The 23598-nt window shown below is 41.6% G+C and overlaps 1 protein-coding gene across 2 annotated transcripts in view; it reads left to right on the plus strand.

Moving 5' to 3' along the window:
* The window catches only part of MBOAT2 (membrane bound O-acyltransferase domain containing 2), a 229023-nt gene that overhangs the window by 174038 nt on the left and 31387 nt on the right, over positions 1–23598 (plus strand). For both annotated transcript variants that reach the window (XM_059729762.1, XM_059729765.1), the window contains 3 exons: positions 418–472; positions 3319–3502; positions 15920–16112. In XM_059729762.1, the coding sequence (XP_059585745.1) occupies positions 418–472; positions 3319–3502; positions 15920–16112 (432 nt within the window). The remainder of the gene's footprint in view (positions 1–417; positions 473–3318; positions 3503–15919; positions 16113–23598) is intronic.

Raw genomic sequence — 23598 nt, forward strand, 5'->3', positions numbered from 1 at the left:
GTCTTTAAGTTTGACTTCCTAGGTTAGAAAGGTTTGGGAGTAGGAGAGTTAAAAATCTTCAAAGCTTTTAATTTTGACAGAAGCAAGGGCAGCAATATTATGAATGCTACCCCCCCCCCCCCCGCCCTCTTCTTCCAAACCTTGTTATCTGGGTGTGCTGAAGAGTCGCAGCTGGAGATGGCTGCACTTCACACCTTTTACTGACAGACTTCCTGACTGTTGAAAATGATTGTTTTTAGTAGGAATTACATTTGATCCAGGTCTACTAGGAGCACCTCCTTGACAGCAGGCCCTTAAAAATGGGGCAGGTAAAAGGGAGGAATTTTGGGAATTGGAGAATTATCAAGGATATCCACTAACCCTGGCAAAGAAATGACTAGATAATGTATGTTTGCTTATTCTCCTCTTCCCCTTCAGGAATGTTTCGAAAGGAAGAAGAACTGACTCCATCACAGAGATGCTTGGCTGTAAGGTAAGTTTTCTTAGGTTTACATGAGACCAGTTTCTATTTTGATGTAATATCACGTAATATTTAAGACTGGTGATAGCCTAACTGGATCTCTTTTAGTTTGTGTGTTGGACCTTTGTAATTTAATTGCATTTCTGCATTTGTAAAATATCCGTTGAAATAGACGTTATATTTTACTTACAAAGCTTTTATTAAAACAGACCGTATCCGTTCTGTTTTGTTCTTCACAGTGGCAAATAGAATTACGCCCTCTGTGTGAGGCAGTTGATAACGGCATAGTATGGGAGACTGACATTTTATAAAGAAAATAAATGTATAAAGGAACTTGTCTTTTTTATTACTATTTTTAGGATTATTTTTTCTTTCTGGTTGCTTTATTTGGTTTAAATGTCAGTGCCCAATTTATGCTGTGATGTGTACTCAACCAAGAGTTCACAAATGCTTAGGGCTGCAAACAGATGCCTTGTCTGAGGCGGCCCTGGCTCTCCATGGTTTCAACCTGCATCCAAATGGGAGTGTCATAGTAATTTGCACATGTAGACCTTCCAAGCTGCTCCTCTGCCAGCAGGTAGCCAGGAAGAGCATGCAGCCTGAAAGGCTTGTCCCTGGAATGGGTTGTACAAATCTTACAGACATATACCACAGTGACCTGGGAAAAGCATTAGCAGGCTTTATCCTGCATACATCACACATACTCAAAGCGGAACAGTGGATTGTATATCTAAGGTCCCAAGACAAAAGGCTTTTTCTTGGAAGAAACGTTATAGTCTAAATCAGTGGAGAAGTCCAAACTTTTGGCCCAGCAGGCTGGATGAGTGGTACAGGGTGGGCCTGTGAGCCAGATCCAGTGTACACAGAGCCAAGGCCTGATCCCACACATTCCGGATTGGACCCTGGTCTCGCAAGCCATATTGGGTACACTGCTTCATCCCTGAAACCAGATTGGGTCCACCACCTGGCCCCCTGTTCACTGGTGGGATCCCATATGCAGGGCCATGTCATCTGGTCTCCTGGACTTAGAACTTTGGTACTGGAGGGACTGAGGGCAGTATTAATTTCCACTGCTGTCCCCCTACCTCTCACCAAATTTCCAGATCCTTAGCAGCCCCATGGGCCATATGTGGCCCACTGGCTGGGGGTTGTGCAGCCCTGGCACCTTTCTCCTCTTAACAGTGTAACTTTTAAAAATGTTGACCATTTTTGGTGGGGCACCTAATTACACTAATGGAAAAGCTCTAGTATTTGGAAATAGTATATCAACTCCTATTATTTCAGAATTCTTAGGCCTACAAAGATAATTGGAGTAGTGTGAGGGAAGTGGGACTTTACCACATTAAAAATGAAAAGTTTTTATAGAGAAATTCTCCTCTTAAGCATTAGGAAACAATTTGTCTTGAGAACTGAAAGGAAGCATTTCTGTTGATTTGTAGCACTTTCATGGAGCTTTTTGGTAGCTCCCCCGGATGAAGATCATGGGCAGATCTTCAGTTGTGGTATAGATTCTCATGGTTCAAATGAAGTCAGTGTTGAGGACTTTCCCCACTTGTCTAACGTGATCTGTAAAGAAGATTATTTTGCTGTGTCCACATTTCAGAACTCTCTTGATCAACTGGCTGTTTGGGTTCTGTAATAATAGGTTGAGCTATACGCAAAGAAGGGGTGAGCTAGTAAAACATAAAATGAATTTAATTTTTGTAATAAGTCAAATAATAGCAAGAGGAAAACTTTCTTTGCTAAATGTGACAATGAGAATTTTTTGAACCAAGTACAGTTAGAATTGATTTGCAAATGATAGCAATGTTTTCCCTTCTGGATGAAGCTTTAGAACTTTATTTCATTTGGTGATAACCTTACCATCTTCAATATAGAAAGATTTAGAAAAACGTTTATGTATTTTATGTCATAACTTTTTTGAGAACCCAGGTCTAAATACACAATGGTCTGTGGCCTAGATTCTAATAGACTTAGAGATCAATATATTTGGTACACCGGGAAAGAAACATATTGATGAATTATAGGGGAAGTCTGAACTAGTTTGGATGGGTTGACTCTGTGCTTTCTGTCATAAATTTGAGTTTTGAATTAATTAAGGCATTCAAAATTACTTAACTGCGAAGTAAAAAGCATTCTTAATCATTTATAATAATTACACATAAGTTAACGTAACTTTCCAAAAACTGAATAAGGGAATATTAGTAACCTTTTTTCGTAAATGTTATTATCAGTTCAGTGATTACTATTAAAAAAAGCTAAATGTCTCCTTCTTCTCCCTCTTAAAATATCAGGGAGAAATAACATAAAGTCATTTATATGAGCTGACAGTTCAGGTCGTAGAAATTGTAATGATGGCTTTTCCAAAAGAAATCCCAGCAATCGCTGCGGATGTTTCTATTGTGTTTTTAAACATTTTTTTCCTACATCCACTAAGATATGAAGCTAAAAGATGTCCTGTATTATTTCTTTTTATCCCATAATTTCCATAGAATAAAATATTTTGAACTGTAAATTTCAGGAGTTTGTACCAAAGTTTTTGATAAATCAACAAAGTTTTCTTTAAAAAGAAAAGGAAAGAAACAATGCTTCAGGTGATTTCTTTCTAAGGTTTTTCATTTGCTCATCTTGGTGAAAGTCACCATAAGTCAGCAAAAAAATCTGGAAGTGCTCAGTACAGACAGGAAAAAGCCTTCACATTTTAAATTGCAGTTATGAAATGCAAATAGATTGCCTCTCAACACTTGCTTTTTTTTGTAGTTTGAATAAGCAATAATGTGAGAGCTGATTATTCCTGCAGTAGACTTCCATAAAAAGCATACATTACATCTCACAAGTTGCTTGTCTTTGAATTACAGACGCATGCCAAGTCTACTGGAATATTTAAGTTACAACTGTAATTTCATGGGTATCCTGGCAGGCCCGTTATGCTCTTATAAAGACTATATTACTTTCATTGAAGGCAGATCATACCAACTGCAACACTCTGAAGCAAATGGGAAGGAGGATATAAAATATGAACAAACGGATCCCTCTCCAAATGTAAGATCTATTACTTTTGCAGTGCTGCTGTTTATATAGTCATTGCATGGAAAGCTTGTTTTGCACTATTCATTTACAGGCACTATTCATCAATGGTACAGTTTTCTGTTCATGGAAATAACAAAAGGTTTTCTGCATAGATTCTCACTTGTGGGTCTCGTTTACAAAAGCAAGTAACACTGGAGCTGTCTAACAAGCTTATATGGTAAAAAGTTATTTTCAGATAAATCAGTTCATGTACATTTCTTTCAAAGCACACATATACATGTAGTATGCATCAGCTGCTTCTGAAAATAAGCCAAAAAATGTGTGCGCGCTTTGGGGACCACATACATTTTGTTTTCTGAAAAAAAGTGGAAGACATACAAGCTACTGCAAGGCTTCATGAAATTTGTGTTAGGCATTAAAATGTGGTAGAATTTTTACTGCATTTTTACATGTAGAATTTCACTGCATTTTTACATGTAGCAAACCTTATTAGATCCTCTTAGGAAAGAGGTCTTTGACATGTTTCTGTAAATATTCAGACTTAAAGTTTTCTGGATTCTTTTTCTTCATGTAGAGAATAAATAAGTAATGTTGTTCTATAGATATAATACAAATAAGAGGCGTGTTCTCTTTAATTCACTGCACTACAGAGGCTAGGTATGCTGCTTTCCCCTTTCCTGATTGCCCTCCTGTCAGAGTAGGGTTCCTTACCTATGGGTGAAATGAAACCCGGTGGATTGTAACTTGCAAGAGATGCACATATAATGTAAGTGAAGATTGAAGATGGTTGACATTTACAATAAAAAAGTTTAACCTTTGGGATACTGAACATATAGATTTTTATTCTTTCTAAGTGTAATTTATCAGCTTTCATTAATATGCATATATGCTCCTATTTGAATTTCAATCCAAGATGCAGTTATTACCTTAAACAGGTAACATTTGAATTTACTAGGTGGGGGTGGGAAATGATCTCACCAAATACATTTATCCCCATAAATCCACTGCCAACTCCTTTTTCCTTCATATCTTGAAATTTATTTCCAAGCTGGTAGTTTAGATTGAGAGAGTGGGAGCAAATGCACCTTGTGACCCTCTCTGTGTGCACTGACACACATAAGACACACCAGTTTCTTTATTTTTTTTAAAACAACAACTTTTGCTTTGTATGAATTAGAGCATGGCTCAATACATTTGGAGAATTCCATATATGGGACGTCTGGTTTTGAGGAAAACATACTTGTAGGTATTTCCTGTATTTTTGTTAAATTCTAACTGTTCAAAACTACTAGTTTTACTATATTTAAATTAATTTGAGACAGTCTTATCCTGACTACCTCAAAGGAAATCTAAATGTTACCATATAAACTCGCTAGTAAGCTCTCAAGTGTCTGAATGAAAAACTTCAATAAATAAATGGGAATCCATAAAAGAATTCTACGTTGAAAAATAATATAGCTTCAGGTAAGCAGTTTTTAAAAAAAAATTGTATTGCTCATAGAATGCTTGAATATTTTATAATCTATGCTGCATTAGCTTTTTTGGTATTGAGACTGAGAAGCTGTCTTTGCTCCTAGCACTTCACTTTCCAACTGGTGTTAAACAAGTATGGCTGCATTTTATAACACCAGTGAGTCTTTGCGTGCTTTTGGAAAAATGTGGATGGTTTTAATTTCTTTACTGCATTTGCTGTATCAATGACAATGTCTTTCATTTTGTTATATTGTTATGCTTTAAATATTTCTTGATGAATGTCTACCAAAGACTTACCTGCATTCTCATATTGAATTTTGTTTTTTTTTTTAAAGAAGAATAAATCATTAGTTAATTTATCAATAAGAAACTTAATGGGGATCAGCAAATGTTCATGTCTTAGATTAAAAAAAAATTTCAGCTCAATTTACTGTAAGCTTCCTTTCTTGTTAAATTTCATTTCTATAACACAATGTTCATGCCAGCCTCCTCCTGTATAGTGTGTGTTGACTGCATGACATAAGTTTAGTTTAGCTTTTTTACTGTCTTAATTGCATGTTAATTGAATCTGGTCAACATTTTAAAATTTATTTCATATCTCCTTCCTATGCCTTTTTACAAGCTGTCATTTATTGGTGCTCAAAGTGGTGTCAACTGTCAGACATTAATTTCTATCTTCGTAAGTTTATTTTTATTATAGCTATTAGCTACCCTTAAAATGGAACAAATCCATGTGCTTTCAGCTTCTTATTAGATGGACAGTTCTTAGAAGTTGAAACTCTTGTTTTTAATTGCCTGCAGTTTTTAACTAAATAATAGTCTTAAATGTAATAAACCTTTTTTTGGTAATTTTGTACTATACTGAACTCCTTCATTGTTTGAGTATTGGCTACTACTTAGAAATGAATGTATTCCAGTAGAAGTCTAAAAAGCTTACTAGAAAGGTCTATTTGTTATAGGCCTGGTCAGAACTCCTTGAAGTCCATGAGAGTCTCCTCTTTGCGGTCAGCAGGCCTTGCCTCAGGCTATAGGTGTTGAACAAAGGCAAGCAGGATTTGTTGAATGGTGTTTGAAATACGAGATAACCAAATTTTATGAAATAGAACTGATATACATACTTTCTCTGTCACTTAATTTGGCCATTGTCAGTTACTAGAACAGCAAGGACCAGAGCAAAGAGAAATTTTGTGGTGAGAATAGCAAAGGAGTGATTTAGGGATTTGAATGACTGAAGTACTATACGTGAGGGATATTCTGTCTTATGTATTGCTTTGTGACTATAAAGCTGTCTTGTAATGTACATTTTTTAAACAACTTTGCTTAATGAATAGAACACATTACTATTTACAGAATCATTTCCTAAATAGTAAGCAGTAAGCAGCTTTTTTGTTTCATGTTATACTGAGTTTTATTAAATATAATTACATTGTCCATACAAATATTGACAAAGGGCAGAAGCCATTAGTGAAGTTAAACATCTTCCCTCCCCCCCCCCCCCCCCAGTTGAAATATAGTAGTTAGGGTGAGTTTTCCCATTCTGTGCTTTGGCAAACTGTTTTGAACCGATGAACTGGTCAACTTGATATTAAGGAAATTAATATTTCCAGATATATTCAGGCGGGAACTGTCTCCTCTATGTTCATAAGGGGCTTAGTGTAATGGATTGAACCTAATTGAGGTCTCTGGGATAGTAATACAAATAATTAACTTTGAAACAGTATTATAAACATCATCAACATTATAAATAAAATTGGGTAATATAAGGGTAACATATTTACTTATTTTAAAACATAAATGTAACAATGCAGTATTTAAACACTCTTAGTTCCAAGATTTTCATAAATGTTGACTAAGCCCCCCAGATCTATAATTGTTTGGTTTGGGTTTTAAAAAGTAAATAAAATTTCAGGCAAAACTCTGAGTGTTATCTATACTTGAAATTTAAACACCATTTGCTACATGTCAGTCAGTTATTTCAATGGGAAACTTTGCCTCCCTTTGAGTTATTTACTGTGCTATTTCTTGTAAGTTACCTACTCTGCAAAATGGATGTTAAAGCTCTCCAAGGAAACCCTAAATATTACTCCATGTAGGTACAACTATATTTATACTGAGTTTAGCCAGCAGTAGAAAAGAATATAGATTTAATCTATACTGAGAAATAGGAAGACTTAGTTTGCAACAGTATTGAAACTTAACTAATGTTCTGAGAGTTCTTTGCAATGTCTCAATGGAAAAACATAGTTACCTATTTATAAAGTGCAAGCACTGTTTCATAAAAGTGCAACTGTTTTTGTTTTTCAAACTAGTGCTACATTTTTTCCAAATTAAATGGCAGATAAGTACCTTAGGTAGGCATATAATGAATGTGTGTGAATAACCTAGTAGATGTCTGAAATTTCAGCCCAGTGTAAGTCACCAGAGAATTATGGATTAAAACCACTCCTTGAAAGATAAAGACAAAATAGTTTTAGGAAGCCTAGAGCACTCAACCAAAAGTCTTAAAGGGCACCTATACACATGCCTGATGCCTGGTCTGATGTATTCTAAATAGAACAATTAATCAAGTCTGCTGGAAAATTCTAATTAGACTACTCCAGGAGCCCCAGCATCATGTGTATTGAGCGTCCCCACATTTCAAAATGACGGCGGGCAACACTTTTAACTAAAGCTTGGGGAATGAGCTTTAAAGCATCTCCACTGCCATTTTGAAGTGCAGGATGCTGAATACATGAGATACTGAGGGTGTTTTAGAGAAGCTTCCATGAGCCACTCTAATAAAAATGCCTCCCTCCCCTCTCCCCAGGAGCAGGTGTAAAGATGCCCAAAATGACAATCACTTACTTAGGCTAGGGACAGACATTCAAAAAGCCTGAGCCTGAATTTGATTCAATCTTTGCAGGTTAGTCTAATCTGGCTAGGCTGAATCAGTTTATAACCATACAGACATCCCCTTGGGACTAAAGAAATGTAGGCACACACCTGCAATGGCTCAGGCTAGAAGCTGGGGGGGCACTATAGCAGCCCTCCCTTCCCTTCCTCAGTACTGAGCTGGGGGGGGGGGCATGGCCAGGCCCCAGCAGGATGTTCTGATTAGGCAGGGGTCATTCCCCACTTCCCCCCACCCCCAACCAGCCCAGCAGGGAATTGCTGTCTCTCTGCTGGAACTGTAGCCAAGGAGCAGAGGGGAGGGGCCAGCTCTGCTGAGGAGCAGAGAGCCCTGCCCAGCCCAGAGAGCTGGTTTAACTTAAACCAGCAAGGGGTCTGGGACAAGTTTTGCATAAACCAGTTTGACCCAAATCAGTTAAGTCTGATACTGCATTCAGCTAGGTTTATCTTAAACTGGTTTCAGCCATTTTCAAATTGGTTTATGTGTACTGAACATCTGTTTTGTTACAGGTTTAAACCAGTTTCTGATTGCTTAAACCGGTTTATATGTAATGTCTGTCCCTAGCCTTAGTTATTTTACTTACTTTTTGAACACCAACTCTTGAAAGAGAGCACCTGTTGACTCTAGCTGTCTGGCTGCTTTATTAGCTGACTGATTTATTATTTCTTCCTACTCAATCTATTATCTTCTTCTAAAACCACTCTTAAGATCATTTTCACAAAAATCTGTGGTATATGAAATCACCAATTAACTACCCACAAAAACTCTTCATCCTCAAGGTGTAATCATTAGTACCTGTAAACTATAAGATGTGAGCTGCTATTGATGTTTTATCCAGATAAAGTAACATTTTCCCTAGTCTAATCCAAAATCTGTCTTTGTCCCATAAAACCTTTAATCCAAATAACTCTTAAATTCTTCATGTTGTGTTCATTGAAGATTTAAGTATGTAAAATTTGAAACGAAAAAAATCAGGAAGGGCTTCATTGGTATTCTTTGACTCCAGTCCTGATATTCGACATTTTGCAAAACGTCTTGTTTCCAGGTTCTCTGTATTTTGTATTAAGAATAGTACTGTAACAGGTTTGTAAGCAATACTGGTCAGCTTGATAAATGGTAGCTACAGCCTTCTAAGCTAACTCATGCTATAGATAGATGTTATGCTTTAGCTATGAGAAGAGCCTTACTCCCAGCCCAAAAAGAAAATGTGCAGTCATTCAAAGGTTGTTTTTTGTGGGGAAGAACTGGCTCTTTCACAAAAAGTTGAATGTACTTATACCACAAAGAGATCTCTTCTCCCATGCCAGCTTGAATGGCTGTACACTTCTCTCACATCTTCCACAGACAGGGGGTGGGTATGGGAGGTAGCTTCCTCATGGCTACACTCACCAACTTTCCCAGAAATTTGTAGTGCTGGAATTGAATGCCTGTTTCAAGCTTTAATCATTGGTGTTTTATCTCAAGGAATTGTGGCATAGGAGAATTTTATGGAGTCATCTGTAGCAGTGGCGACATGTAGGAGGTGCAGTGGGGGGTGCCTGTGCACCTTCTGGGAGTACCGGTGCACCCCCTGACCAGCCGTGCTTGCTGCTTAGGTGATGGGCAGTGGGGCAGGTGGGAGCACCGGTGCCCTCGCTGCAAGCACCAGCTGATCGCTGCAGCTGCTCCCAGAAGTGGCCACAGCCAGTCCTGGAAGCGGCTACAGTAATTGGCTGTGGGATTGGGGCCCTGGGTAGTGAGATCAGCTGCAGGGGGCCCCCACCCCTACCCCCTGGGCAGTTAGATTGGCTGCGAGTGATTTCCCCCCCCACCCCCACCCCCCTTGTCAGTGGGACTGGTCACAGGGAGCGCTACCTATTCATTAGGGACAGTATGGTAGGAAGCAGGAAAATATTTGTTTTGAAGTTGTTAGCAAACAGTTAAGTTTGGCATCTCTTACAGAGCAGAGACAGGAGTTATGAGATGAAAGGGTGAGGAGAGGCCATTAAGGGCTACCTAAAAGTAGAGGCTTGTATTTAATGAATTCATCTGCCCCCCATCTCCCTCCAGCTCAGGCTGGGCAAACCCCAGGCTAGAGCTCCTTCCCTTGCTTCTCCCATCCTGCAGACAGCACTGGAGCGAGGCTGGGGCCTGGTCAGACAAGATAATGAAGGTGCTCTGCTTTGGACCACCTTCATCTGAATGCTCATGTTATGTGAGTTGATTTGTCAGCAATCAGGCACTTTAAATGCTCTGAAGCTGTGCACTTCTGTCAGGGCACGGCTGTAGAGCACTTTCAAGGGGCTGATCACATGACAAATGTCACTTCTGTCAGTGGCTATGTCTCTTTTGAGTAGTTCTTAGACCCCTTTAGTTATGGCAAAGCTTCTCTAACCCAAGACAGAGGAAAACAGAAGTAGTAGAGCAGTCAATTACAACTACTCTCTGCAGCTTCTTCAAAACAGCTGTTTTCAACTGCCCAAAATTTAAGTGCTGCATTTCTAGCTCAGATGTAAAATCATCTTGACATTTGGGTCCTCCTTCTAGGCTGGGATTGAGTGGCAGGAGATCTTTACACAGTTGATCCAGCTTTTCTGAAATGTCTGCAGTTTGGCCAACTTTGACCTATGGTGGCTGTCATGTGGAAATAATCAGGTGGTTTGTTGTGTTGGCAACTTGCTATTTTAACATATTTTCTACATGGCTGCAGACTGTTCTGAAAAAGTGTTAACTGGATAAGTAATTTGCAGGTGAGTGACCCTTGTGTTCAAAACAGGGACATATACCTTCCCTGCTTATATTTCAAGTAGTTCTTACAATTTCTTTTTTTAATTTGGTTATACTCAGCGTGATAAGAGATTGTAACTGCTCTTGCCCATGCTGTTTATATTGTGGAAATTAACTATTTGTAGGAAATTTAACATTTTATGCTGTGAATATGACCATGTTTAGAAGCACCAAAAGTCACTTGTGGTTACAAATAAAATTATCCATTCAGTTTAGAATGGACATAAAGCAACTGTGTAAGGGAACCATTGAAACTAGTAGTGTCTAGCCTTTTTGCCCAGCAAGGTAGATAGGCAGTGCTAGGTCCATCTGCAGGCTGGATCCTGCCAGTGCTCCCAATCTGGTGCCCAGAGCTGGCTCGGCAGGGCCCCATCCAGCCACATGGGGAAGAGGGCATAGCCTGATCTGACCTCAACATGGGCGCCTGGCCCAGCCAAACCCCAGCCTGGCCACCAGGGGAGGGAAGGGTGTGGCCTGGCCCCAACCCAGCCCTGGTGGAGGGGGGAGGTGGAATTTGGAAGTGGGGCAGTATTGCCTCTGCTCCCTTGCTGCCAAACTTCCTGACCTGCAGGAAGTCCCATGGACCAGATGCCCTGACTCTGGGGGCTGTATCTGGTCCACAGGTGATTGAGCACCCTGATTTAAACAAACAAAAAATACCATGCATTAGAAGTTCAGAAAAACTTCTGTTTAATATGCTAAGTTTAGTCAAGCATACAAAATTATTTTCTAGGTTTAATTGGCATTAAACCTGGATTTGGATACTATAACTACAATAATTTTTATATTTTTAAATGATACATCTGCCATGTGATCCTTCAGTGTAGGCTTTAGTACAGACCATTTGCAGGCTGTGAGTATAGTTTGTGTTCTGCCTGGCCTGGGTTGGCATTCTATTCAACCTAGTGACAACTGGCCTGAACGGGGATGTGGTGTTCTGTCCTGGAATGGCATTTAAAATACACTGGCACAAGGCTCAGAACCTAATGCCAAATCCGACTATTTTAACTGCCTCTGAGGTTTCCGTAGCATTTTGAATAAACTTGCCTTTTCTGTTTTAAAGGGGAAGTTTTAAATTTAAAAGTAATAAGATTTACTGCTGTAATCCTTTCACAACATGGACTATATGTTGAAATTTTTGTATGAGCCCTCTTTCACATGTATAATGATATCTTATTATTTAGGATTTATTTTGTATCTACGGTGTGTTAAGGAAGATTGAATGTGGAATCTCAAGTATTTGTACAGTCTTAAAACAAAAGATTTAAAAATTAATTTTGGAAAACAAGCAATCAGGCTGCAGGCTAATATAAAACATGTTTGTTTTGTGAAAGGATTAAAGCTTTGTTGAGTTGTTGCTGACCAAAGCCTTTGAGAGTTCTTCCTCTTAAGTAAATGTTCTAAGTTTTTTTTTTCTTGAGGCTTGTATCTTCTCCTAATAAATTATCACCTTTTTTGTATCACATAGAACGTTGATTTAAGTATGGTAGCCATTCACTTAAGAATGACTAACCATATGAATATCAGTATTTCTTGAGTTCATTGGCTTGATTTATGAAAGCGATTCACATATTTCTTTATTAAATAAAACAATATTGCTAATTTCAAAATTGATAAAGTAGTAAATACTTATCACTTGCACCATTTAGTTAAAGAAATTAAGGTAACAATTATACCGATCTGAAAATTGGGTATACATACAAAAAATTATATAATTGAAAATATGAGTGTTTCCAGATTGCCAAAAAAAAAGAGAGAGAGAATCCAAAGGGACCTCCCTCTCAAATGTTTGTGAAAGCCAAAATGAGAGATTTCTTAATGTAAATATTTTAACCTTATGCTTGCCACTGCTATTGTATTTTTACTCATTCTCAATTCCTTTTTCATATGCTACTGCATTTTTACTTATATTTTGTATTCTTTTTTCATATACTTACTCTTATTATTGTACAATGGAGATTTTCCTTTCTAAAAAGGAGAGATCAATATTTTATTGAGCTACTTACAGGATTTTTCAGCATTACAACATTACTTTAGAAAAACTTGCAACATTAGTTAACACATGGAAAACCCATGTGAAGTATTTCTGATGTAAAAATACTGGCATTCAAAATCTTTCTTATAATTTTGTCCAACCTTTTACGTATCAAACTTGATTTCCTTATATAGTGAGCATTCTTGCTTTTGAATTCCATTTGTAACGTAGGGCTGAAAGGAAGGAAATACTAAATCTATATATAAGAGGAAATAAAGCCAATGTTATAAGGGATTCCCTAGCATCTCTTTCCTGCTATACTAAAGAATGGATCCCAAATCCTATTATCTGTTAAACTTCTCTTGTATAATAAATCTTTTGTATCATACCATTTCCATACATAGTAAAGGTCTAAAGTCTGTAAGAGCAGATGAGGTTTTTTTTCATTTCAAGAAAATTTAGCCTTTAGAAGAAGTCTATACCATGTTCTCAGTGACAGTTATATTTGATGTGCTGGAAGCAGCAATATCTGTGGAGTACTAGAGGAGTGTTTAATTATCCATTGGGCTTCTTATTATATAGGCAGTCCTCAGACTTCATGACACAATTGGTTCCTGAAAACCATGTCTTAAGTTGCAACATAACTTGGAACCAATTTTCCTATAGGAACAATGTTATAAATGGGGGATTGGTTCCTTTAACATGCTTAATACAACTGCCTTCATCTGGTAAGATCAATGCCCATGCAGCGAGGGAGGGATTGGGGTTGGGGCTAGGACAGGGGCTGGGGCAAGGGCTGCCCAGCCAGGGTGGGTAGGTGGTGGTCATGGGGAAGGGCGTAGGCAGCTCCTGCCGCTGTGGGCCACTGGTCCAGGAGCTGCTTGTCTGATGGCTCATCCGGCGGCTCTCACCACTGCTCCCACTGCTGGTCCGGGAGGACATGGGAGGCGGGGGAAACATGTCCCTGGATCTGCACGGGGCAGCCAGGGCTGGGGCTGCAGTCCAGGCGGGTGGTGGAAAGCACTGGGAGCGGGGGCTATGCTCTCCTGCCGCATGCCAAGCTGGGGTGAGGCAGAGCTGCTGCATTGCCTATAGACAAGCGGCGCAGTGCATCCAGAGCCGCCCCCACTTCCCCGCACCTCCCAGATGAGCTGTGGCTTTGCCCCACCTTGGCTGGGCAAGTGGCGGCAGTTGCAGGGCATTGGGGGAAGGGAGAGTGTGCCCCCGGATCAGGGCAGGGTGGGTGACGGAGGTGGGGCTATGGCGGGGCTGTAGCCACCCTAAAATTTGCCATAGCCCCCACTACCCACCAGGAGTGCAGCCCTGATCCTGCCTGCCCCGCACAGATCCAGGGGCACACGCATCCCCATGCCTGCCACTGCTCGCCCCGGGTTGGGTGGGGCTCGGAGGCACGGGGAGGCTGGGGTGGCTCTGGCCAGTGCGTGCCGCTTGTCCAGAGGCAGTGCAGTGCAGCAGCTCTGTGCTGCCGCGGCTGGTCAAGCAGCAGGACATAGCCCCTGCTGCCAGAGCTTTCTGCCACTCGCCCAGAATGTAGCCCTGGCTCTGCCTGCCCCACCCAGATCCAGGGGGCACATGCCCCTCCTGGACCAGTGGTGTGCAGTGGTGGGAGCTGCACCCCCTCACCTGCTGGGCAGCCCCTGTCCCAGCCTCAGCTCCAATCCCTCCCTCGCTGCGGGGGTGTTGATCTGCCCCCCCCACCACAACAGACTCACCAACCCCATCAGAACCTCGAAACAGTGTCGTAATTTACAAAGGTCGTGAGTGTCAAGGACAGCCTGTACCTTGCAGGTAGGCCAGCAACATGAAACTGCTAAAATGTATATCTTTAAAGTGCTTGCTGCCTCTTGGCTGGCCTATCAAAAACTAGGATTATAGAAATCTTTTTCCTGTCCCACAGCTAAATAGCATATCAGCAAATGAACACCATTACTGTAACAAAGGGCACAGAAGAGAGAACACAGTGATTAAATATAAATGAGAAAATGGAGCACAGGGGGTTGGAAAATGACAATAATTAGGGTCCATATCACATTACTTTGAAACTTAGATTTCCATATGAATAACTAGATTATGAAAGATGACAACTTTTCAGAGTGTATGGGAAATTCTATATTTCCTATGTATTCTGACACTTTTGGCCAAAAGAGGCCATAGTGGGTTATTTTTCTAACAACTTTGATGCAGATAGTCATTTAATCCACATCATTAAACCGTGAATGTACTTTTACCATTAGAATTCTGAGACAGAATTTTGAATGCTGAAGTGACTGCTTCTGCATCAATAACAAACTTGTGCTTTGAAACAATGGGTGTTTGGTTGGTATATTAATGCCTTGCAAGCTTAGCAAATTGTATATCACGTGGTACTTGTAGCCTTTGGAATGTGGAGTGGACAGTTAATTAAAATATTTTATGTAATGTGCATACCACTTTTGTGCATTTTATAATGAAACCTAAGTAATGCATCTCTTTTTTTAAAAAGAGTGCTGTTTAGCATAATGGTTAAAAGAAAGAATGGGGGTGTGGAAGGAATCTATCCTTGTAACCCATGTGGGCCACATACTGTGTATGGCTTTGGAGGGGAAGGGGTAAGTTTCTTGACCTTTTCTCTCAGTCATTCTAGCTGCCAAAAGACCCCAAAAAACAAAAGCTAAACTTCTCTCTCTCAATTCCCAAATAAAGTTTCAGTGTTTTGATGATAATTCATAATGGTATGAACTATCAGGCAGAGATGCTGTATTCATTGACTTAAGCAATACCTGTATAGCTTGTCAACAGCTATCAAAAATAAACTGCAGATAAGAACCTATTGATACTTGTAAGCTCAAACTAATTTTTGAGTGATGTGTTGTTAAATGCGAACATAGGAATGCTTTGCCAATGCCTATATGTGATTTTGGGAAATAGCCTTATTGTAGCGTATACTCAAGTGACCTATAGCATGTAGTGTAGCTTGGTAATGATGTCTTAATTTTATACCCATTTAGATAATTCCTGATCCTGATATAAGAAAGTGGAAGTATGTCGGGGGTTCTCATTACTGAAGGGATTTTTCAGGCCTCTAACTGCTGTCAGACTTCGTAATATGTTTTCTTTAAATAGGGGTGGTCACAGCATAAATCGAGAATATTTCCTTTTCTCTTTGAGCATGTAAACAGACACCAACTGTAAAATGTTAGTAATGCATGTTATTTTAGGAACTGGCACATTAGTATGCCTATTTAGGGAAGGTTATAAATTTCCTTTGTTCAGAAAGATTAATCAAAGCTGAAGCTTACAAAATCTCTTTTCTTAAACTTTTCAGATAGCCGTGATACAGAAACTCTTAGTCTGTGGACTGTCTTTATTAATTCATCTGACTGTTACTAAGACTTTACCTGTGGAATATAATATTGATGATAACTTCAGAGCTACAGCATCTTGGCCTATAAGGATTCTCTACCTGTATGTGTCTCTTATGGCTGCCAGACCCAAATACTACTTTGCATGGACTCTAGGTAAGTAACTAAAAATACATATATATAATTTTGCAGCTTGAGATACTGTGTCAGGTATTAAGATGAAAAAGAGTGCCCTCTTGTGGTTAGAAAGGAGTATCAGTTGTAGTGTCTGACTTTCTGGCTAGGAAGAAATGAGTTGAATTACTAACAGTTCACAAGTTAATGTAAAATTATGCATAACATTAGAAACTAGATTTTAGGGACAGGTGAATGGATACTGGAACAGAACATAAGGGGTGTGTGTGTGTGTGTGTGTGTGTGTATTTTATATAAAAATAAAAAAGCTATTTTCTGTCAAGGTGTATACATTCATCTGTCCCTAAAATGTTTCTTATTTTATACATAATGTTATGTTAACTTGTGAAGTGTGTGTGTGTACCCCTTAATCGGGTCCTGTGTATGACCAAAAACTGCACCCTACTGGGATTTGGGGTCACTGGTGTGACTGCTCGTGGTGGAACAGCTCTTAGAAAGTGCCACCAGGGCCAAACCTCAGGGAAGGGCAAGTCCTGGGGTGCCCTAAAATGCCAGCCTCTTGCTGTCTTGCAGGTTAGCTTTTGGTGGAGAAAGACTAGGAGGCTGACCCTGAAATAAGAGTAAGGGTAGGGCTAGACTGTTGACCAGAGTGAACAGCTATACCTGGCTCCCTCTGGAAAGTTCTCTCTGGTGGATCAGGTGGCCAACCAGATATGCTCATCTCCCCAGCTGTGAAGGCAGATGGTAAGAGCTGTGTGAAGAGTGTAGGGCATCATTTCAGGTGCTGCAGGACTTGATGGCTGTCCACTGCATCCAGATTTGTATCCACTGATGTCTTGACTCTGTCATGCCACTGGATTCAGACAGGCCTGTGCAACTTTCCCTCACTTAAATCCAGTTCACACACAAGTCATGACATGACTATATCTCCCCATAAACACACTCAAGCACCTGGAGCAGATGCTATACCAGCAGAGGTCTACAAGGCTGGAGGCTCGCACGTGGCTTTGAACCTGCCTGCACTCTTCCAGTCACTGTGGACTCAAGGTACAGGAATAGAAGGGTGCATCCATCGTCCACTTATACAAGCAGAAGGGCAATAGATAATCCTGCGACAACCATTGGGGCATCTCCTTGCTGTCAGTAGCTGGTAAAATCCTTGCTAGAACTCTGTTGAATCGCCTTGTGAATCGCCTGAGTATCAGTTGTAGTGTCTGATACTTTCTGGCTAGGAAGAATGAGTTGAATGAAAATCAGCATGGTTTCAGGGAAGGACGCAGGACCATAGACATGGTGTTTGCAGCTTGTCAACTTCAGGAGATGCCAGGAACAGAGCTCCAACCTGTACATGACTTTCATTGACCTAACAAAAGCATTTGATACAGTCAGCTGGAAAGGTCTTTGGAAGATCATGGCAAAATTCAGTTGCCCAGAGAAATTCATTGCAATGGTTCAGGAGTTCCATGATACCATGCTCACTTGCTTTGTGGATGACAGTGAATCATCTGAACCATTTCCACTCACCAGTGGAGTCAAGCAGGGCTGTATGTTGGCCCCACCCCTCTTCAGTATGATGTTTGCTGCCATGCTTACAGATGCCTTTCACGACTGTGACACTGGGATTCACATCAGTTACAGGACTTATGGCAAACTCTTCAATTTGAGGATGCTACAGGCAAAGTTACAGGAAGTGACTGTTTGTGATCTTCTGTTTGCTGATGACTTCCCTGAATGCCAAATCTGAGTCTGATACTCAACCGAGTATGGACCATGTCTCTTCAGCTTGGTTTCACAATCAACACTAAGATGTTAGAAACCATGCACCAGCCTGGACCAGGAAAGCCTTCCGTAGAGCCTGCCATTACAGTGAACTTCCAAACCCTCCAGGCATTGGAAATTCACCTGCCTCAGCAGTACACTGTCACGCACAGTTACACAGGTTATGAAACCAATGCCAGAATTGCTAAAGCAAGTGTGACCTTCGGCAGACTACGTGCAAATATGTGGGAGTGCAGAGGCATCAATCAGTAAAGAAAACTGACGGTCTACAAAGCCATTGTGTTGCCAAACCTGATGTATGTATGCGAAACTTGGATGGTGTACAGATGCTGTGCTATGAAGCTGAGCCACTTCCACCTGGGCTTTCTGAGGAAACCGACGAGGTTAAGATGGCAATACAAGGTCCCAGACACTGAGGTTCTTACATGGGCGGGCATTCCAAACTTCCACACTCTGATAATGAAATCACAGATGAGATGGGCAGGCCATGTCACCAGGATGTCGGATGAGTGACTAGCAAAAAAGATCTTTTACAGTTAGCTAAAGGAGGGAAAGCGCTCTGAGAGAAGCCAGAAGAAATGCTTCAAGGACTCCCTCAAGTCATCCTTGAAACATTTCAACAGTCCTAGAAGGATCTTGCTCATGATCGCTCCACTTGACAAAGCCTCATCCATCCTGGAACTACCATCTATCAGCGGAGAAGTACTGCTGAGGCAAAGCAGAAATGCAAACTGCGTAAATCTTGCAACAGCAGCATGTCTCCTGTTGATGAAGCAACCTAAAGCAGCATCTCTTGCTCAGTGTGCCATAGACAGTTCAAAGCACAAATTGGCTTGATCAGCCATTCATGTGTTCACAGAAACCAAACCAACCAGTGATGTCATGGTCATCTTTGAATATGAAGGATGAACAACATGATACACTTTAGTGAGTAGAGAAAGTCTTAACCTTTTTAAATTGAATTAAAACCACTGTCTTTATTCAGGTCGTGTTAAGAATGGCATACTCAGCAGCTAATTTAAAAAAAGTTTGCTTGGTTAGATTAGTCCAACATCAATGGGAGACTATGTAACTACATTTTGACACATTTTAGCATGTAGCAATATGGCTCTCACTAACTGTAGTATAAGTTATCGGAACTTCCGAAAGTGATAGTGGGCATTTCACCTTGCTCGGCTGGTATTCAATACTTTAATGGCTTGCTCCCAAAAGAAAAATGCATGTAAACCCTGTTTTAAACAACAAAATCTACCTATCAGTCATATAAGCGAGTGAGAATCTGAAGAAAGCAATGTGATAAAGGAGGCTTATTAGAGCAGAAGGACTCAGTTTCATTCCTGGTCAATGAATTAAGTGTTGTAAGCCCATCTGGGCACAGAATAACTGTAATATTGGTATTCAGAAAAATGTCTGGTTTGCTGAATGGTAATGCTTTCAGGCTTTTGTTTTTCTGTCTTTATTCCTTGCAAATGCTAAAGTTTTTTAAAATCTGTTAAGAAAATTGCCGGGACAGTCCTGGATTCTGTAGGCTGGTTGGTCAAAAAGTCTCAGGCCAGAGTCCAGTGGGAGGCAGAGCAGCATGATGTGTCAGGCAGGCAGGTGCCGCTGCTCCTGTGTATAGTATAGTATATTGGTACACTGTTTGCTGCCTTTAGTTTGAAAATATATGTGGAATTGGTAGAGCCTTCACCTTCAACTGGGACACACAAAATGTGGTGCAGGATGAAATTTGGCATGTATAGTCTCAAATATGAAACATCCAGTTTTCTTCAACCTTTTAAAATTATAATAAAAAAATGTAATTAGTGGGGGAATCAATATGTGACTAATTTGGGAGTAATTTCATAAGTATTCCCGACTCTGCCTTTTGGGCCAACAGAGGTCAGAAGCACAACTTGGTTGAATCATGTCAGACTTGATTGGCAGCTAACAAATTTAGTAGAAATTATGGTTTCTTTTAGGTAGAAGAAATGAGCTGTGATAGTGGGAATAGATAAAGGGAACAGTTTCTAAATGTAGTCTCTGTGAGATGAAAATATTTAAATCACACTAATATCATGGGTATGGATTAGTAAGCAAAAAAAAAAAAGCTGTTGTGAAAGGAGGAGAATAAAAGGTGTAAGAATTGTTTTCGCACCATATTTTTTACATAGAACATGCTCTGGAATAAGATGTGCACCTTATTTTTTAAAGGAAGAGTGAAAAAAGTATATAATTGAGTAGCAGCAGCTAGAAAACAGAGTCTGCTTATTGTTCTGCTCCCTGTGAATCATGTGCAGAGTTACCATATTTGCTTGAGTCCAAGATGAGGTTTTTCCCCCATTCAATGGAGGGGGGGGGGCGGGGGCAGGGGCGGGAGCAGGAGTGGAAGAGCAGTGCAGGCAGGGGAGACTGCCGTGACAGGAAAGCTGCTCCAGCTCCGATCCCAACCTGGGGCTTGAGCTGCCACCACCACTGCTGTCTGGCATGGACTGGAGCCACTGTGTGCTCTCACAGCCTGGGCCAGAGGGAGTTAAAGCTGCCTTATTGGCTAGGGACAGACACTGCACATAAACCGGTTTAAGTGATCTGAAACTGACTTAAACCTGTAACGGAACAGATGTTCAGTGCACATTAAACCAGCTTGAAAATGGCTGAAATTGGATTGAGATAAACCTGGTTGAATGTAGTATCAGACTTAACTGATTTGGGTCAAACCAGTTTATGCAATATCTGTCCCAGACTGCTTCCTAGTTTAAGATAAATCAAACTCCCCCAGCGTGCTCTCTGTGCCGGGCGGGGCTCTCTGCTTCACAGAAGAGCTGGCCCCTCCCCTCTACTCCCTGGCTGTACCTCTGGTCCAGGCTGCTCCTGCTCCCCTCCCCCTCACCACTCACTGCTAAGCAGGAATTCCCCCCCTCCCCTTTGCCTTGCTGAGAGATGTCTGTGTATTAGCTAGCAGACCACATGCTGGCTACAGTCCCTGTGGCAGACTAGGACAAAGGCAGAATCAACAGGTAGCTGGTAATGTCCCTGTGACAGGGGGCCTTCCTGGGGCTAGATCTCAAGTTAGCCCACTCACCTGCCTAGGGCAGTCTGCCCTGACTCGCCTGCCACAACTTGAATGTTACTCTGATATATTAAGCAGAAGGCTGCCCATTCACTACCCCAATGCCAAGGGGTGCACGGCTCCAAACCTTCCCTACACTGTGACCCCTGTCTCAGATTGCACTGGCCTCAGACCGGGGAGCAATACCAAACTCAGTCCTTTGTTGACCTCTTTCACACGCACTCACTCTCACTCACTGTTCCCCTCCCCCCCTGCCTCTTGCACTCTGTCCCCCTTTCATAGGGGCCTCTAGCATACTTCCCATTACTGAGCCACACTCTTCTGCCCTTGAGCGAGCTCTTTAGGCCTTTGGCCTGCACTACTCACTCTCTGGCACTCCCACGCAGCAACTTCAGATCCCACGCATTCACCACTTCTATGTGTCGTAACCTTGTGCCAATGCTGGGCTGCTTCTGCCCCTCACCGGGCAGCTAATTTAACACTTCCATACTTGGGGCTGGCCGATTGTACTGCCCTTCAAGCTGCCCTCACAGCCGTACTGTGCACCTTACTAGCACAGTCATTCAGGTGCCCAAGTTGCACCCTACTCTGCATTGGCCGTCACACTACTCGCAACAAGCAACCCCTGCTGGGGCCACCGGATTCTCGCATGCCTGCTGAGCTCAGGTGCCTCTTTGTTAACATGCCTGGCCCACACTGCTCCCACTACTCCCACCATTATCCACCAGATGGTGGGGGCTGGGGTTAAGGTGCCCCTACCTGCCTTTCACTGGGGGTGGGTCCTAACTGATCTGGTATTTCTTGGGGGCTGTCCCACCAGACCCCACTTCCTCAGCAGGGTGCAGTTTCAAATCATGCCCAGGACCAAGAGCCTCCTACAATCCCCATAGCTCCTGCCCTTACCTCCAAGATGTTCCAGGAGCAGTAGCTCAGCCGGATGATGTTACTCCCTCAGCGGCTGGCATCAAACTGCTGCCTCAGCCTGTGTGAGCTGGGTCCTAAAATGGCCACCCTTATCAAGCACCTGCCGGCTACCTGCCTCCAGCCCTTAAAGTGGCAGGCACCAAAAGGTGCACTGCCACAGTCCCTCTGTTATGTTCTTAATGGGGTGATAAACAAGCATCCTGCTGGGGCCTGGCCATGCCCCCCGCTCCTCCCCAGCTCAGTTCTGTGGAAGGGAAGGGAAGGCTGCTCTAGCTTTCCCCAACTTCTAGCCTGGGCCACTGCAGGCATGTGCCTTCATGTCTGGGATGTCTGTGCAGTTACAAACTGATATAGCCTATTCAGGTTAGACTAACCTGCAAAGATTGAATCAATTCAGGCTCAGGCTTTTTGAATGTTTGTCCCTAGCTGTAGGGTAAGCAGGGGTTGGGGGGCAGGCACTAAGGGGAGGTAGGTGTTGGTGGATGTAGTCACTGGGCGGGGGGGCAAGTGGTGTAGGGTTGCTTACTCCCATTCTCCCCCACTCCCCACTGCTTTTCATGCTGCATCAGTGGAGGCGACAGAGTGCCTTCCAATAATTACATTCTGTACACGGACAGTTTTAACAAATTTGTGATTTTTCCATGTATAGAGTCTAATTATTGGAGGGACATCTTAAATTCAGAGTCATCTTGGATTTGGGCAAATACAGAACACTTTGCTTTCACCCCCCAGAAGTGGAAGCCACAGAAACTGTAGTTATCATATAATGTGCACCCCATTTTGCAGCATCTGGTGTTTGGAAAAGGAGTACATGTTGTATGTGAGGAAAATATGGTATTTCATTATTATATATAGTACTTTCCTTGGGATCATATCATATATATGATATATGACCCCAGGTGGAGTACTATATCAAATTCTGGGCACTGCACTTCAAAAAAGATATGGAGAATCTCGAAAGGGTCCAGAGAAAGGCCACAAGAATGATTAAGGGCCTGGAAGACACACTGTATAAGGAAAGATGAAATTATCTAGGACTGTTCATCCTGGAGAAGAGGAGACTGAGGTGGGACTTGGTGGCCATCTAAAAGTATGTAAGGGGTGCATATCAGGAGCTGGGAGAAAAACTTCACTAGGGTTCCCCAGGGGAGGACAAGAAACCATGGTTATAAACTGTTAGAGGACGGTTTCGGGTTGGATGTAAGGAAAAACTTCTTTACGGTAAGGGCGACCAGAATCTGGAACAGACTTCCCAAGGAGGAGATGCAGTCCCTAACCTCGGAAGTGTTCAAGGGGAGACTGGAGTGACACCTTGCTGGGATCATTTGATCGCAACAGTATTCCTGCCCAGAGCAGGGGGGTTGGACCTGATGATCTTTTGAGGTCCCTTCCAGCCCTTAATTTCTATGATTCTATGATAAGTAACATATATGTTCTGTCATGTCCATTTGTATTGCCCCAAAATGATGTAAACATAAGAAGCCACCAAGGAAGGGGCTCAATATTGAGTGCTTGAAAGACTGTTAAAAGCAGTCATCTTCAGCAGTACCTCAGTCATTGATGAACTCTCCAACCTCCCTGATGATCTTGCCATTGACCACTGGGAGAGCCTCAAGAAAAGCATCCGTAAGGTGTGCAAAGAACTGTAGTTGTTTTACCCAAGTTTGCATACATATACAAGCCTTTCGAGATGATAGTGCTTGAAAGCACAGCTTAGTAGAAGCAGTATTTGGAAAGTTATGGATGAGGAGCTGC

The sequence above is a fragment of the Alligator mississippiensis genome, chromosome 1 (assembly GCF_030867095.1).
Source record: "Alligator mississippiensis isolate rAllMis1 chromosome 1, rAllMis1, whole genome shotgun sequence".
NCBI lineage: Eukaryota > Metazoa > Chordata > Crocodylia > Alligatoridae > Alligator > Alligator mississippiensis.